Source organism: Montipora foliosa, chromosome 9 (assembly GCF_036669935.1).
Source record: "Montipora foliosa isolate CH-2021 chromosome 9, ASM3666993v2, whole genome shotgun sequence".
NCBI lineage: Eukaryota > Metazoa > Cnidaria > Anthozoa > Scleractinia > Acroporidae > Montipora > Montipora foliosa.
Window position 1 is genome coordinate 44,479,705 of NC_090877.1, and position 17,500 is coordinate 44,497,204.

General features: G+C 41.5%; 2 protein-coding genes across 2 annotated transcripts; both read left to right on the plus strand.

Annotated features, from left to right (window-relative positions):
- The first annotated feature begins 5,209 nt into the window (after positions 1-5,209).
- Positions 5,210-5,914, plus strand: LOC137971860 (uncharacterized). Its single transcript, XM_068818608.1, has one exon. The coding sequence runs from the start codon at positions 5,210-5,212 to the stop codon at positions 5,912-5,914; it is 705 nt and encodes a 234-aa protein (XP_068674709.1).
- A 340-nt stretch (positions 5,915-6,254) lies between these two features.
- LOC137971862 (uncharacterized) lies at positions 6,255-14,625 on the plus strand. Its single transcript, XM_068818609.1, has 5 exons — positions 6,255-8,421; positions 8,651-9,250; positions 9,355-10,150; positions 11,851-11,922; positions 14,550-14,625. Exons 1-5 carry the CDS (start codon positions 6,255-6,257, stop codon positions 14,623-14,625), a joined length of 3,711 nt encoding a protein of 1,236 aa, XP_068674710.1.
- The last annotated feature ends 2,875 nt before the right edge of the window (positions 14,626-17,500 follow it).

Sequence of the window (17,500 nt, forward strand, 5' to 3'; positions counted from 1 at the left end):
GGGGGGGTTAGTATCAAACAGAAGAGCAGGTTTCAAGTTTCCATTGCCATTCAATTTTCCTCTGTAATTCTACAAATTTGGGCGTCTTAGAACGTGTTTTACAAGTGTATAAACAATATTTGGTGTACAGAAGGAGAATATCTAATCTGTGTTCTTGGGCGTTCGTCAGTTTGCATTTTTCCTCCTTTATATGGAAAAGAATCTGTTCATTCCGGGGAGTAAGTTTTAAGTTGCTCACTTTATTGAACCATTTCACAATATCGGTGTAGAATGAAGACTTAGTAGAACAGTCCAAAAATGTATGAGGTATAGATTCTTGACTTGAGCATAGAGAGCATTGATCATCGACTGTAATTTTAAATCTTTTCAGTTCTCGCTTAGCAACAGTTATCCTATGCAGAAGCTTAAATAAGAATTGCCTTAGCTTATTATCTTTAGTTATTTTAGATATCTTTTGAAAGTTAGCTTCCCAGGAAAGTGGACTATGATATCTCATAAATAATATAATGATTCGATCTATGTTGTCCCAATGGACCAATGACGACACACATACTCTTCTTCCTAGTTCCCTATGGAAATCGCACACTCATGAATCATTCTTGCAGGATTCGTAGAAAGCCGCCATTTTCACCGATCGGGCTGAAATCTCGCGTGTTTATTGGGGAGAAATACCCCCAATTTTCCTGTAAATCTCGGCTTTCTAGCTTTCATGATGCCTACATAACGGATATTCTAATTCAGGCAATTTGAGCCCGAGCGGAGGCGAAATTTTCAACTTTTCAACCGATCGCGGAGCGGTTTCACTAACGTTTTTCGGCCAAAAAATTACACTACGGGCTTCGGAAAGGATAAAGAAAAGGATTGTGGTGCATCTGATGGAATTTCAAGGGCTAAAATCGCTGAAAATGTAAGATTATTTTCAAAGCATACAATGAATGAGTTGCCGGTCCCCAGGCCCCTTCGTTTTTCCTCTATATTTGCAAAGACTTCCGGGATCGCCAGGGGGCAAACAGACCAGTCGATTACGCTGCTCGAGTTAAAATACGTGGTTGGAAACATATAAGAACAAAGTCTTTGTAGGATTTAAGCTCGAGTTAAAATTGGGAGATTAGAAACGTTCAATAAGAGGTATTTATAAGATTTCAAGAAATATAAATCGTTCGAGTTTAAGAAGTAGTCATAGGTGGTGGCGATAACCGTGTAGTGAGTGTATGGATGCGACAATGATCGTCGATATTCAGAGCGACAGATAAAACTAGTACTGTCTTGAGGTTTTACTCTTATTGAACCAACAAAGAAATGACGGCTTGGAGAAACAGCTTCAAAGAATAAACTTCAAGGCCAACAAGACCACTAAAATTTACTCTAATCATTTTCCCGGTGGTTACCGTTGTAATACTTGCGAGAAACCCATTTTGTATATGAAAGGTTATTCAGACGAGAGCAATGGTGTGAAGGCTAGAGAAAGAATCGACACGAAAGGAAAACAAAAGCAACATTCAACGCCAGATTCCCAGCCTTCAGTGAAGCAATGCCGTGATAGCTATCTGGAGGAAGAGCCGGATTAAAGTGCTTCGTCCTCGCGCAATTACGAATTAAGTTTTCCACTTTCAGTCGAGGATGATTTAGATCGGTTTGAAGAAAGGACTAGTTTCTAATCAGTGTCAATTTTCGTTTCAAAAACTGTACGTAGAGGACATTCGCTTTTCAATAGTTTCAGTTGAAGATGGTAAAAAATGCTTCCTCCATATAGGTCGACAGTTCAAACTCTACGAATGTCCGCTGCAAAATTTACGTTATACTAAAACATCCGAATCCAAAACAACTTGTGCATCCCAGCTTTTTGTGCATTCGATTAACCGATGTAGAGCTTTAGTCATGAGCTTACAAACGTCACCCATGATCAAAAAACACGCAACAATCCTACCAGTGACTCGAGCAACTTTCCGAGCAGAGACACTTCTGTGCGACATTATTTTAGTAACTTCATAATAAAAGGAAAAAAATTTTTCTGGTGAAATAATCATACAATTATTCTTTAAAACCCAAAAAGTACCCAACCAGCAAATGATCTGGACATGGACCCACTGACACTTACCTTTCTTCTGTACAAACCCAGAACGAACAAGATCTGACCTAACAAGCAATGATTGCTCTTCACACCTCAAAAATTTTTGAGCGGCAGTAATACCATCGTCTACATAAACAACAATACAAAGCGCCTTTGAGTGCCGATGTTTAACTAAACTGGGGTCTCACGACTTTAGAAAAAATAGAAGGACCTACATTGAGCCCGAACGGCAAAACCGTAAATTTGAAATACTTAATAACGCCACCAAAATCCCAAGAGAAACCCAAAAATTGTTGATCAGATTCAAAAATCGCAATGTGATAATAGCCCGATTTGATATCAAAAGAGCAGGCCCAAGCATAAGGTCTGGTTAACAAACACTGAAGGAATGATTTATTATTCTCAAACCTAATTTTTGACTTCTTAACAAAATAATTTACATGCCTAAGATCTAGGATAAGCCTTTTCTTGAAATTAGGCTGAATAGAGGCCGATAGGGGATTAACAACCACCTGTGATGACTGGCACTCGACAACAGAATCAACTTTAAGAAGCTCTGCAATTAATAGCGTTGGAAACAAATTCCGAATTGCGCAAGGCAGACTTATATTTAAGGACGTTCGCGTCCATTACTACTGCGCATTTTTTTTGCGCATGTCACTCACACGTCATGCATCGCAGACCACGAAGGTAAGCACGATGCTAAAGGCGCAAACATCTTCCACAAGAATGGAACGTGAAAGCATGTGGTATCATGGGATAGCTGTGGACCCAGGTCTTCTCGGAAATGTCACGCAATGACGTGACAGTGCGAATGGACAATCGCTTTGAGAACTTCGCAGCTATTTTACTCTCTTGAATGCTCGGTGACCCCCATTTTTCTTTCCGTAGATCACTTCCTTTCCTGATTTTGACCATTTTATAAAAAAAAAAAAAAAGTGAAGTTACAACTATTTCGCTATTTATGCTCTCGTGCCACCGAAGTTTTCTTTCTTAGACTAATATGTGTCGTTTTTCTAGGTCTATTTCAGGACAGAAAAAGACAGCTGCAAAAGTTTATTTAGTTATATTAGTTATGTTGAATTGACTACGTTTACCTGATCTAAATTTCACTAATGCCGCTTTTTTTTCCTGACAGTTGTAAGCTAAGAATGCTAAAAATGCACCTCATGATCTCGAAAACGAGAACGGTGACCCCCCATTTTTTTGCCTTTTTGGAAAACATAGATCATTACCTCTTTGTGTGGCAAGTTTAACAAAAATCTGTACTTGGGAACATTCCTTTCCCTAACACCCGCATAGGAAATGCGTAATGTTTTCTCGGTTGTCGCAGGCACGTTTTGCTAGTCATAAGTTTTAGTGTTTTCCACAGTAGTTCAGTTCTAGTGTAGACTTCGTACGGTCAACTCCTTCATCCACCTGGATTTTAGTTGTATCTACACTCGTGCTCATCGTCAAGTTCTCTATGGAGCTTTTAGTCAAGACTAGCATTGGTGCGTGTGCAAACCAAAGTATGTTTTATTATTTTCTTGATTTTAGTTTTTTCCAGTATTTAGTTTCGGTTTAAGTTTAAGTTTTGCTTGCCTTAGTCTATTAATATATTTGCTTTGGTATCTAGTTTTCAATCAGTTTTTTAATCGTTAGTATTCAGCATGGATTTATTGATCAATCTACACTGATGTGATCATTGTCAAGTTTCTGTCATCGTATTCTATAGATTGTTGATCAGCTCGTTTGATCTCATTTCTTGTTGTATTTCATTCATGTGCTACTTGAAATTTTTAACGTTTACCTTAGCCTTCTATATAGCTTCCTTTATAGGTAGTTAGCTAAAATTAGTTTCCGTTTTGCTTTTATCGCCTTTCAGTTCGAACCGATTTTCATCGTCCTTACGACGTTGTGATCTACCTCTCAACTCCGCGACCTTTGGTCCGTCGTTTTAGTTGCAAGGCTGTACCAGTAGGAGCATTGAGCATTTCTGTTCAATAAACCTTCACGCTATTGCTTTAATTCGTCGTGTTCGTCCTTAACGCTGCGCACCGTGTTATTACGTAATTTGCTTGGTTCATGTTCTCCTCGTTCCACCGAGTAAATTTACATTTTGTTCGAATTTGAGGCACAATTGATTGAATGTCCTTATTATGAATTCACGGCACCTTGAAGGAATTCGAAGAATTTATTGACTAATCAACTCTGTCAAGCACTCCCACGGAGTACTAACATTTGTCAATCATCGCAAAAGTGCGAAAACTTTGAGCCGTATCTGTTAATCGTATTATCTAAAGGATCGTAATGGATTCCGGAAATGGAGAATTAAACGATCATTTAAAGGCCGCCCGCTCTTTGGCAAAGTCTGGCGTGACCGGAAAGGTCAACAAGCTGTACGAGTTAATCGCCGCGCACGAATCAGCCGACGTAATTTGCAAAGCGCAAGTTGAACTAAAGGAACTTTTAGATGGATTCAGATCTGCTCACGAAGCGTATCATCATCAATTAGAAAATGAAACCGAGCGCGAATCATCTTCTCAATATTACAACTCTCTCATGGAGCTAGCCAATGAACTCGAGAGAGAAATCAACGCTTGGCTTACACACCCAGAAGCACAGAAATTGTTTGTAGATCGAAGCGCTTACGTCAACCCTGATGATGCCGCCAGCAATGTCGAAAGCCGCGATATGTACACGCGCTCAGCAGTCAGCTCCTCAATCAGAAGTACCGCCAGTTCAAAGGCTAGATCTCTCGCGAAAAGGGCTGCGCTTGAAGCGAAGGCAGCTACACTTAAACAGCTGCATGACATTCAAGTTGAGGAATTAAGACTCCAACAACGAAAGGCAGAGATCGAACTTCAAGGCGAGATAGCCGAAGCCGACGCTGAGACACGCGTCTACGAACAAGTCGAAGCTGAACTAGCAAACAATCGCAAAACACAGCATGATACGCCTTACTCAACGCCGTTAGTGCGAGATCTAGTTGCCATTCACGAGCTACCACTCGTTTCTAGTGGGTATAAGGAGCAATATGTACCCAAATCGCCGGCAGGAAATCCACGTTCACTCGAATCGCGCGAATCGTATGTACCGAACGAACACAGAAACAACTGCTCTGGAGGTATTTAGGATGATTCATTCCGACATCTGATGGAGATTCAAGATCGTCAAAACTACGCTCTCCAGCAGTTAATTCAGCAACAGCAACAGTGCGTGATGGCACTTACACTTCCGCAACCAAGCTTGCAAGTTTTCAGTGGAGATCCTATCGACTACCTGGATTTTATACGCGCCTTCGAGCATCTAGTCGAAAGTAAGACGTCTATTCCGAGCGCCCGCCTGTACTACCGTGTGCAGCACACTACAGGTCCAGTGCAAGAGCTTATGAAGAGTTGCCTATCCATGCGTGAAGACGAAGGATACAAAGAAGCCAGGAAGCTACTAAAGGAACGATACGGGCAGAATTACAAGATTGCCGCCGCGCACGTCAAACGGCCTGTAGACGGTCCCGTAATAAAAGCTGACGATGGGTCAGCGCTTCAGCAGTTTTCCATCCAACTCACTAGTTGCGTCAACACGCTCAGGGAGATTGGCTACATAAGCAAGCTGGACAGCCAAGATAACCTTAAGAAAATCATAGACAGGCTTCCATACTCATTCAGGGTCAAGTGGCGCGACACAGTACACAAAGTCGTAGAGACTGAAGCACGAGACGTTACCGTAGCTGACATAATGAAGTTTGTCATCGCCAGGGCTAGAGCAGCCTCCCATCCAGTGTTCGGTAGAGTTGCAATAGAGACCAAACCCAAGCAGTCTCTCCCACCAAAGGGTCTAAAAAAAAAAACCCAAGGCTGACGGATTCTCTAGTCAAGGCAAAGCTGATGACTCGTCAAAGACAACAAATGAAATTACGAGCGAGAAACCCGAGTGCCCTTTGTGTAAGGCCGCGCATTGGTTGCCTCGCTGTGAAAAATTTCGAAAGCAATCCCTTGATGAAAGGACAAAGTTCATTCAAGATAAAAAACTGTGTATAAACTGCCTCTCTCCTGGTCATTTCGTTCGCTTGTGTAAAAGTCAAAGCTTCTGCAAGGTTAAAGGATGCACCTCAAAGCACTCGTCTTTCCTTCACCCAATCAACAACGAGAATCAATTAAACGCTCAATCTCCTGACGTCGGTGGGGTGCTTTCTACCACCATGCAGCCAGCAGGTGCGGACGCACAGTCTATGGGTGACACAAATTTAGCCAACAACAGCTATGTGAAGTCAAGCTTTTCTTCTAGCTTTACTGCGACTGGGCTGGCAATCGTTCCTGTTTACGTGCAAGCAAAGGGAGGACAACCGGTTGTCGAAACGTACGCCTTTCTGGATTCTGGTAGCAACACTTCCTTTTGTACAGAAAGCCTTCTAGAGAAATTCAATATCAAGGGAAAGAAAACAAAGCTTACTCTAACGACCTTGAAGGGCGAAGAAGACCCGGTCGAGTGTTCCCTAGTGAGCTTGCAGATATCTGATCTCAACCAACAAAACATCGTTGAGCTGCCTGAAGTTTACTCAAGATCTAGGCTACCCATCCCAGTGGATGCTATTGCAGACCAACATGACGTGAACCGCTGGCCCTACCTGAAGGGTGTAACTATTCCAAACATTGAAGCTGAGATTGGGCTGCTCATTGGAAGTGATGTTCCCCAAGCGCTACAGCCAAGGGAGTTCAGACCGAGCGAGAACGGCGGTCCCTTCGCTACAAGAACCGTGTTAGGCTGGGTGCTAAACGGCCCGTTAGGGAGAATCGCCCCTAAGTCCTCGATTGCGAATTTCGCCCAGGTAGAAAAGACCCTCGACCAGCAGTTTAGAGACTACTGCAACCTGGAATTCAACGATACGGTCTACGAAACCAAAATGATGTCTCAAAACGATCGAAGGGCCCTAGATATTATAGAGAAAACGGTGAAACTAGAAAATGGCCATTACGAAATTGCACTGCCTTGGAAAACATATCCCCCGAATCTTCAAAACAACAGGACCATTGCTGAACGCCGCTTAGAACTATTGCGCAAACGATTAAGAAAGGAGCCAGTAGTGCACAAAAAATACAAGGAATTTATGCATGACCTACTGAGCAAGGATTACGCAAGGAAAATTGAAAGTCAAGAAATAGGACCTCTTGGCGCTCTCTGGTATCTGCCACATCATCCGGTATTCAATCCTCAAAAGCCTGAAAAGATTAGAGTGGTGTTCGATTGTTCTGCAAAGTACTGTGGTACTTCACTGAATGACCAGCTGTTACAGGGGCCGGATCTAACCAATTCTCTTGTGGGTGTCCTCTCAAGATTCAGGGAGGAGAAGATTGCACTTATGTCAGATGTCGAAGCAATGTTCCATCAAGTCCGAGTTCGACCTAGCGACTGTGATGCCCTTAGGTTTCTGTGGTGGCCTGATGGTAACTTAGATAGCCAACCAGAAGAGTATCAAATGAGAGTCCATCTATTTGGCGGAGCTTCCTCTCCCAGCTGCGCTAACTTTGCTCTGAAGAAAACAGCTGAAGAGAACAAGACAGACTTCGACGTTCAGACTGTTGAAACAGTAATGCGAAACGTCTACGTCGACGACTGCCTGAAGTCAGTTCCCACAGATCAAGAAGCTATTAATCTCGCGGACCAATTGCGCAAGCTGTTAGCAAGAGGCGGTTTCAATCTCACCAAATGGCTGTCGAATTCAAAGAAGGTACTTCAGTCGTTGCCAGAGTCTGAGAGAGCTGCACAAGTCAAGAGCCTAGATTTCGACAAGCTCCCCATTGAAAGGGCGTTAGGAGTTCAGTGGGACGTATCGTCTGATCACTTTGGTTTCACCATTGTTATCAAGGACAGACCAGCAACAAGGCGAGGCTTGCTGTCCATAATCAGTTCAATCTATGACCCGCTGGGGTTCGTGGCACCATTCACACTGAACGCAAAGCTAATCCTTCAAGATTTGAGCCACAAGAAGTTCAGTTGGGACGATCCGATACCTGAAGACTACTTGCGCCGTTGGCAGGCCTGGTTACAAGAACTTCCTAAACTCGAGGATCTGAAAGTCGACCGCTGCTTTAAGCCATTTAACTCTAAAGAGATTACCTCAAGCGAACTCCATCACTTTTCCGATGCATCACAGCAGGGTTTTGGCGCCGTTACCTACCTCAGAATCTCAGACCGAAGTGGTGCTGTTAAATGTACGTTCGTCATGGGCAAATCGAGGCTGGCACCCATTAAACCGGTCACAATTCCTCGCCTGGAATTGTCAGCAGCCGTCATTGCAACCAGACTGGATCGAATTTCTCGAAACGAGCTAACCTTGCCAGTAACCAAGTCTTCCTTCTGGACTGACAGTACCTGCGTTCTCCGGTACATTGAAAATCAAGACAAGCGGTTTCAAACCTTTGTTGCCAACCGTGTAGCAACAATACATGATGCTTCTTCTCCCTCCCAGTGGAAGTACGTAAACACACAAGATAATCCGGCAGATGATGCCTCCAGAGGCGTGCCAGCAGATTCCCTTCAACGCTGGATTAACGGCCCAGCCTTTCTTTCCTCACTTCCCGAAATGTGGCCTCACAGACCCCGAAATTAAGACAGACAAGAGTGTATACTTACTCAGTGCATCCACTCGCGATCCCGTCGCAGAAATCATCGAAAGATTCTCTTCCTGGTCGCGCCTTAAGAAAGTCGTTGCCTGGATAGTGCGATTCAAGAGTAACCTTCACAAGTTGATCAAGAGCAGAAAGTCTAAGGAATCTCCACAAATCAAGCCTTCAGGCAAGATCAGCCCCATTACCGTGACGGAGTTGCGTGAAGCAGAACATGCAATCCTTAATTACGTTCAGTATCAGTTGTTCGCGCAAGAGTACGAAGGATTAAAGAGCACAATTCCACCGAGCACCAGCAAACACAAGGTCCTCAAGTCAAGTAGCATTCACAAGCTCGACCCCGTCCTTATTCAAGGCCTTCTGCGCGTTGGTGGCCGTCTGAAACGTGCATCAATCGACACAGATGCCAAACACCCGATCATCCTACCAAAGGATCATCACGTGGCCAAACTGATCGTTCTTTACTATCACCACGTTTCTGGACACTCAGGTGTAGAGTACACCCTGTCCCTTATCCGTCAGAGATACTGGATAGTAATGCCAGAGCCGCTGTACGTAGAGTGCTACAAAAGTGTTTTACCTGCAGAAAAAACCAGTCCCCTACAGGTCGACAGAAGACAGCTTATCTGCCTGTAGATCGCGTGACGCCCTGTAAACCACCTTTCACCTTCACAGGTGTCGACTGCTTTGGTCCCTTTGAAGTTCGTCGTGGAAGATCCAAGGTCAAGAGATATGGCGTTATATTTACCTGTTTAGCTCTCCGAGCAGTTCACATCGAAGTCGTGAGCTCACTAGACAAAGAGTCCTTTATCAACGCCTTACGGAGATTTATTGCAAGAAGAGGCCTACCCGAAGAGATGCGTTCTGACAACGGAGGCAACTTTGTAAAGGGTGAGAAGGAGCTTCGAAATGCAATCAACTGTTGGAACCAGTCTCAGATCCACAACTATCTTCTTCAACGCACTGTCAAGTGGACCTTTAATCCTCCAGCTGGTTCCCATCACGGTGGAGTGTGGGAACGGTGTATCCGTACCGTGCGCAAGGTGTTAAAAGCTTTGACCAAAGAACAAGTGCTAGACGACGAAGGTCTAAGTACTCTGATGTGTGAAGTCGAGGCCATAGTAAACGGTAGGCCAATCACCAAACTCTCTGATGACCCACGTGACCTTGAACCACTGACTCCCAATCATCTGTTGCTGTTGCGAGCAGGTCCTGCTGTTCCACCTGGAATCTTTTCTAAGTACGGTTGTCACAACAAACGCCGCTGGCGTCAAGTACAGTACCTTGCTGACGTGTTTTGGCGACGTTGGGTGCGTGAGTATCTACCCTCTCTTCAGGAGCGGCAAAAATGGAACAAGCAGCAGAGAAACTTTGCAGTAGATGACATTGTGTTGGTACTCGACGACAACAAACCACGTAATTTTTGGCCACTCGGTCGGGTCCTGGAAGTGTATACTAACAGCAGAGATGGGTTAGTACGCTCTGTCAAGCTGAAGACCAGTACATCGGAGCTGGTTCGTCCAATCAACAAAATTGTCCTACTGGAGGCAGCTGAATTTCCAAGTAACAGTAACTAAGTATTCTAGTATGAACACTGAACTCTAAAAAAATCCATTGCAAATGGATTCAACTTTATTGGATATTATGTAATTGTTTATTAGCGATTAACTTTAGTTTTGTTAGTCTAGTCAACCTCATGTTTCAAACCATTTTTTCCTTCTTCTTGTAAAGGCCATCTGCAGTATTGCCTTTAAGGGGCCGGAATGTTGGTTTAAAACGTGATGTTTTCTCCGTCATTTTTTTTTTACATTATCGCTAGTACGTGTTTCGGTATTTCTTTAAGGATTATCACCTTCAGAGATAACGTTTAGTCACCGCTGTAATGGTTGCGAATTCCTTCCCCTAACACCCGCATAGGAAATGCGTAATGTTTTCTCGGTTGTCGCAGGCACGTTTTGCTAGTCATAAGTTTTAGTGTTTTCCACAGTAGTTCAGTTCTAGTGTAGACTTCGTACGGTCAACTCCTTCATCCACCTGGATTTTAGTTGTATCTACACTCGTGCTCATCGTCAAGTTCTCTATGGAGCTTTTAGTCAAGACTAGCATTGGTGCGTGTGCAAACCAAAGTAAGTTTTATTATTTTCTTGATTTTAGTTTTTTCCAGTATTTAGTTTCGGTTTAAGTTTAAGTTTTGCTTGCCTTAGTCTATTAATATATTTGCTTTGGTATCTAGTTTTCAATCAGTTTTTTAATCGTTAGTACTCAGCATGGATTTATTGATCAATCTACACTGATGTGATCATTGTCAAGTTTCTGTTATCGTATTCTATAGATTGTTGATCAGCTCGTTTGATCTCATTTCTTGTTGTATTTCATTCATGTGCTACTTGAAATTTTTAACGTTTACCTTAGCCTTCTATATAGCTTCCTTTATAGGTAGTTAGCTAAAATTAGTTTCCGTTTTGCCTTTATCGCCTTTCAGTTCGAACCGACTTTCATCGTCCTTACGACGTTGTGATCTACCTCTCAACTCCGCGACCTTTGGTCCGTCGTTTTAATTGCAAGGCTGTACCACTAGGAACATTGAGCATTTCTGTTCAATAAACCTTTACGCTATTGCTTTAATTCGTCGTGTTCGTCCTTAAGGCTGCGCACCGTGTTATTACGTAATTTGCTTGGTTCATGTTCTCCTCGTTCCACCGAGTAAATTTACATTGCCCACTTCCGACTGAAAACTTAAGATTTGTTCATTACTTGATATACGCAGTCACTAGTAAAGGGTTGCCTAGGCCAGTGTCAATTTCAATATACTAGTCGGCTGTCGACCCTTAATACAACATGGATGAGGGGATCCAATAATTAATTTAGGTAAAATGTGGCCGGAAAGACTAAAGGCTGAACCATGTTCCATTGACGACGAACAATATTTCGTAGTACTAGGGCTTCAAAGTCTGGCAAAGACAAACATCTATATAGGGCCACTGATCTTCCATTTTTTTCTAACTAACATGTTGCTTGGAGCCCAAGAAATCCACCAAAGCAAAACAGTGATGGTAATATAGTCTCACTAGCTCCCACCGTTCGATGTTCCTTGAAGTCTTTGGGTTTTGTAACGGGTTGGTAAAGTTTGAACTGTCGCTAAAGCTTTAAATTTTTGTTTTTTGTTTGTAGGCGGTTGTCATTTAACCAGCTGACGGATCTTCCTGACGGCATTTTTGATAAGATTGCCCAGCTAACAGAACTGTAAGGACCAAATTTATGTTATATAACATTGGGAAACAATTCAAAGCTGTTGTGATGACTTTAAAGAAAGCATATTACTAAACGCCCTCACAGGTTACACTTGCTTATGTATTTCTATATTTAACAAGGTTATTACATGACAAAGAACACAAATTTGACAACTTCAGAAGGGTACTTAAATAATGCTCACCTCTGGCTGACAACTTTAGATTTTTGTATTACTCGATATACCCACTAGTAAAGTGGTAACGGGAATGTCCATAACAAAAACAAACGGTCCAAAAGCCTGTCGGTTGATGGTAGGCCTTTAAGGTATAACTATGAGAGGTTAATTTGAAGTGCTATTTTATACCCATGTAAACCATGTGAGCGTTAGCCCTACTAACAGAAATGGGCCCACTCAAGGACAGAGAAAAACTCTGACCAGGGTGGGAATTGAACCAGCCAGGTGTTTCGTTTAATTATTTGCCAAAAGATGTTAAAAAGTGCATGGTATTGTTCTTTGCTTCCTGTAACTGCTCATTGCTAGAGGTAGCCTTGTACTCTTTCAAGTGACAGAGAGTTCGTTTCCAATTTATGCTGTGTACTTATATTCAGTAATTCCAGTTATGATTTAAGCATCCATTTGTCTTTGGAAAAGTGTTCTTCTATCACACTTCGAAAGAGTACAAACTACAAAATGCACATCGCCTGGCGGAATACTTCGATTTCTCTACATGATTTACAGTGTAATCATACATTATCAGCGAAACAATCGCGATTTTTCTGTTCATAAACATTGACGTCACATTTCTCTTGATACTGAAATTTGCCAACCACGAAACAAAAGAAGCCATTTCTGGTTTGTTGATAGGCACCTGGAATACAACAAGCTAAAGAAACTGCCTGAAGGTGTCTTTGATAACAATACCCAGCTAGCAACCCTGTAAGTACTTCTTTTATTAATATAATCAAGAAATGCTGAATGAGATAGATGACTACAAGTGTATGACACTTGTAGTCACACGTTCACACGTTCATAAGTAAAAACGTATATCAGACAACACTGATAATTATTGTAAGCTGTGTTCATTTTGTTGATATAGAGACTATGAGAAAATTTGACGTTTATTGTTACTTTTTGTCAAATAAAAATCTTATACGAATACCAACTAAAAGTGATTTTTTCATCACATAGGAAGAGAGATAGTTCTCGTGAAGTAATTTTTGTTTGTTGTTATTTTTATTGGTATTCTAAAGGAATGATTGATAAAAGAATAAAGGTTCTGTAAATGAATGAAAAATGCATTTCAATGGAAAGTTTATTTTGGAGCAAATCTCACCATGCCTTAATTACACCAAGACAAAGTTATGAAGACAGAGAAGGATTCCCTTAGTCTAGCCCTTGGGATATGTTAATTTCAGTAAAGTTGTCTTTAGATGTTACGAAAACTGAAGTCTGTTTCCAGAGACGTCGGCTGATCTTCTTTTATTGTAGGAAATCTTAACTTATAACCTTTCATGTACTGCAAGCCATTGCCCGAATTATCTTTCCGCAATTTGACCTTCGGAGTGGACAATAAACTTATGTATGCAATAGCGTAAGCAAGGAAATTGGTACATATTCGCCCCAAGACCCGGTGTTGTAGATAGACAGGATTTCTCTTGAATCCAATGGTTCCTTGGAGAAAGTATAGATACGACTCTGAGAGTTATACTGAGTATTTAAGAGCCCCAATTGCTCAATTCCAGATAAGTGTCGTCTGACGTCTTGCTTAACAATGCAAAAGTCTCGGGAAACAGACTTTCGAGCTAAGAATAACCGGCGAACACACCTAGTGACTACACTCCCTCTCTCTTGCTTATTTTCTCCTGATCACACTTTTTTCTGAAGTTGCTTATAGGATACACTGGTTGTTTGATGTCTATTCGTAGATGTGTATCTCAATTTATGAACGGGTTACTTCCTCCAAAAATATCTTAGTTTGTTTCTCTTTTGACGGGTGGGTGAAGTACAGAAATAGCATATTTAGATTCAACAGCTTTATTTCATGACCAAGGAAACAAATCTGACAACTTCAAAAAACGTTTTTAACAAAAAAACACAACTTGAATGAATCCCAATAAACTCACACTTAGTGTCAAGCGTGATTTTTTGTGTATGCGTATTTTCAGATTTGAGAAGGTTATTTTACGACAAAGAACACGAATCTGAAAACTTTACATTGTTCATTACTTGATATACCCAGTAGTGAAGGGTTTCCTAGGCCAGTGTCAATTTCAATATGCTAGTCGGCTTTCGACCCTTAATACAACATGGATTAGTGGACCGAATAAGTAATTTATGTAAAATGTGAACGGAAAGACTAAAGGCTGAACCATGATCCATTGACGACGAACACCATTTCGTAATACTAGGGCTTCACGTCTGGAAAAGACAAACGAGTATACAGGGAGAATGATCTGTTATTTTTAACCTACTAACATGTTGCTTGGAGCCCAAGATATCGACCAAAGCAAAACAGTGATGGTAATATAGTCTCACTAGCTCCCACCGTTCGATGTTCCTTGAAGCCTTTGGGTTTTGCAACGGGTTGGTAAAGTTTGAACTGTCGCTAAAGCTTTGAATTTTTGTTTTTTGTTTGTAGGCGGTTATCAGGAAACCAGCTGACGGATCTTCCTGACGCCATTTTTGATAAGAATGTCCAACTAAGGGAACTGTAAGGACCAAATTTATGTTACATAACATTGGGAAAAAAATTCAAAGCTGTTGTGATCACTTTAAAAAGAGCATATTACTAAACGCCCTCACATGTTACACTTCCTCATGTAGTTTTAGATTTAACAAAGTCATTACATGACAAAGAACACAAATCTGACAACTTCAGAAATGTGCTTACATAAAATTCTCAATTTGCCAACCTATGGCTGACAACGTTAGATTTTTGTATTACTCGATATACTCACTAGAAAAGTGTTAACGGGAAATGTATTTGTTTCTGTAGGAAGCCAGGGTGTTTTGTTTAATCATTTGGCAAAAGATGCTAAAAAGCGCCTTCTATCGTTCTTTGCTTCCTGTAACTGCTCATTGCTAGAGGTAGCTTTGTACTTTTTAAAGTGACAGAGAATTCTTTTCCCATTTATGCTGTGTACTTATATTTATTTCCGGTTATGATTTAATCATCCATTTGTCTTTGCAAAAGTGTTCTTCTACCACACTTCGAAAAAGTGCAAGCTTCAACGTGCACATCGCCTGGCGGAATACTTCGACTTATCCACATGATTTACGGTGTAATCATACATTATCAGTTAAACAATCGCGATATATATGTGTATAAACATTGAGGTCACATTTCTTTTGATACTGGAATTTGCCAACCACGGAAAAAGAGAAGCCATTTCTGGTTTGTTGATAGGCACCTGGAATACAACAAGCTAAAGAAACTGCCTGAAGGCTATAATTCCTTTTGTCGATGATAAAGAAAGAGAAATCTGATGTAATGTAAATGTTGTTCAAAGAGACTTACCGCAAAAATAAAAATATATCCTGGAGTCAAACAAGGGGACTTGTAGACTCATCACAAATCGGGTTCAGGATTACTAGGATTCAATGATCCGCAATTTCGTAGGTATCGTTTTCCAACGCTTCAAATGTATTGTCCATAAACACTTACTAACCGTAATAACAATTGTAATATCAGCGGATTCTAGCAAGGCCCCAAAGCTCTAAATTTTCGAAAACTGATAGTAAAGCATCGAGATTGCCCTTGACATAGCCGTCCTTGGCTTTGTCTGAACGCCACCGGCCATGACGCTTGAACAGCCTATCAGAAAGGCGGGCGTTTGCGGCAGCAGTGGTGCCACCAGACCTAAGACTGTGGAGGCCAAACAAAACTACCTCCCGAGCTCGTGAATAAGAAATGACGGTGCTTCTTAAAGGCCTACCTTCAACCGACAAGCATTGTGAGCCGTGGAACAATTTTCATATATATAAATCCTGCCAAAGCTGAAATTCATCCAATCAGATCGCTATTATAAGCAACGCGAATTTACATAACAAAAACAAACGGTCGAAAAGCCTGTAGGTAGAAGGTGGGCCTTTAAGGTATAGCTCCTCAAAGCGAAAAACCAGCATAAGCTGTAACACAAATAGCAGCAGCACCTAAATCAGACAAACTGGCGTTAACACAAGCAAACTTCTCACAAATTGCCAAAATCATATCAAGAGTGGCAGGCTCTTTTTTCACTACTGGTTTAGAGAGGCTTCTTTGAGCTGATTCCAAAACGCCTTTAACAAGAATAGATTGGCAAGGATTATGAAATACATAGACTGAGATTATGAGTCCAGCGAATGCCATAAAAGCGGCTTCTATAGCCGAAAAAGAGGAATTGCTTTGAATTAATGACTCTAGATAGGTGGCAACAGATTAACAATCAGAGGGAAGAGCATTGACTTCTTTGTAAACAGCAGCCAAAAGTCTAAAAATCTCAAAAGCTCTAGAACAGCGTTCGGTGCTACAATCAGCTCTTGCTCCTAAACAACGCAGTGGTGCACAGCTGGTGAAACGACCAAGCTCCGGATCCCTGAAGTGAGGTGCAAAAGATGACAGGTCTGTGTTCCTTGTAAAAGCAAAAATAAAAAGGGGACAAGATAATACACAATGAAAAAACACGCCACCCAAAGTCCCAGTGGACCAAATAAAAGTCCAAGTGGACTATGATATCTCCTAAATAATATAATGATTCGATCTATGTTGTCCCAGTGGACCAGTGACGACACACATACTCTTTTTCATAGTTTTCTATGGAAATCGCACACTCATGAATCATCTTTGTAGGATTAGTAGAAAGCCGCTATTTTCACCGATCGCGTTGAAATTTGGCGTGTTTACTGACGAGAAATAGTTCCAGTTTCCCTTTAAATTTTGGCTTTCTTGCTTTCATGACCCCTACATGACGGACATTCTAATTCAAGCAATTTGAGCCCGAGCGGAGGCGAAATTTTCAACTTTTCAACCGATTTCGGAGCGGTTTTACTAACTTTTTTTGGCCAAAAAAATACACTACACGCTTCGGGAAGGATAAAGAAAAGGATTGTGGTGCATTTGATGGAATTTCAAGGGTTAAAATCGCTGAAAAGGTAAGATTATTTTCAAAGCGTACAATGAATGAGTTGCCGGTCCCCAGGCCCCTTCGTTTTTCCTATATATTTGCAAAGATTCCCGGGATCGCCAGGGGGCAAACAAACCAGTCGATTGCGCTGCTCGAGTTAAAATACGCGATTGGAAACATATAGTAACAAAGTATTTGTAGGATTTAAGCTCGAGTTAAAATTGGGAGATAAGAAACGTTCAATAAGAGGTATTTATAGGATTTCAAGAAATATAAATCGTTCGAGTTTAAGAAGTAGTCATAGGTGGTGCGACAATGACCGTCGATATTCAGAGCGACAGATCAAACTAGTACTGTCTTGAGGTTTTACTCTTATCGAACCAACAAAGAAATGACGGATTGGGAGAAACAGCTTCAAAGAACAAACTTCAAGGCCAACAAGAGCACTAAAATTTACTCTAATCATTTTGCCGGTGGTTACCGTCGT

Bases quoted from the DNA above. Each gene is read 5' to 3' on its own strand.
- LOC137971862 (XM_068818609.1), top strand. From the start codon at position 6,255: ATGCAGCCAGCAGGTGCGGACGCACAGTCTATGGGTGACACAAATTTA. The intron at 8,422-8,650 runs GTACCTGCGTTC...GTGGCCTCACAG, and splicing joins GTCTTCCTTCTGGACTGACA to ACCCCGAAATTAAGACAGAC. The intron at 10,151-11,850 runs GTTAGTACGCTC...TTTTGTTTGTAG, and splicing joins TATACTAACAGCAGAGATGG to GCGGTTGTCATTTAACCAGC.
- LOC137971860 (XM_068818608.1), top strand. From the start codon at position 5,210: ATGGAGATTCAAGATCGTCAAAACTACGCTCTCCAGCAGTTAATTCAG.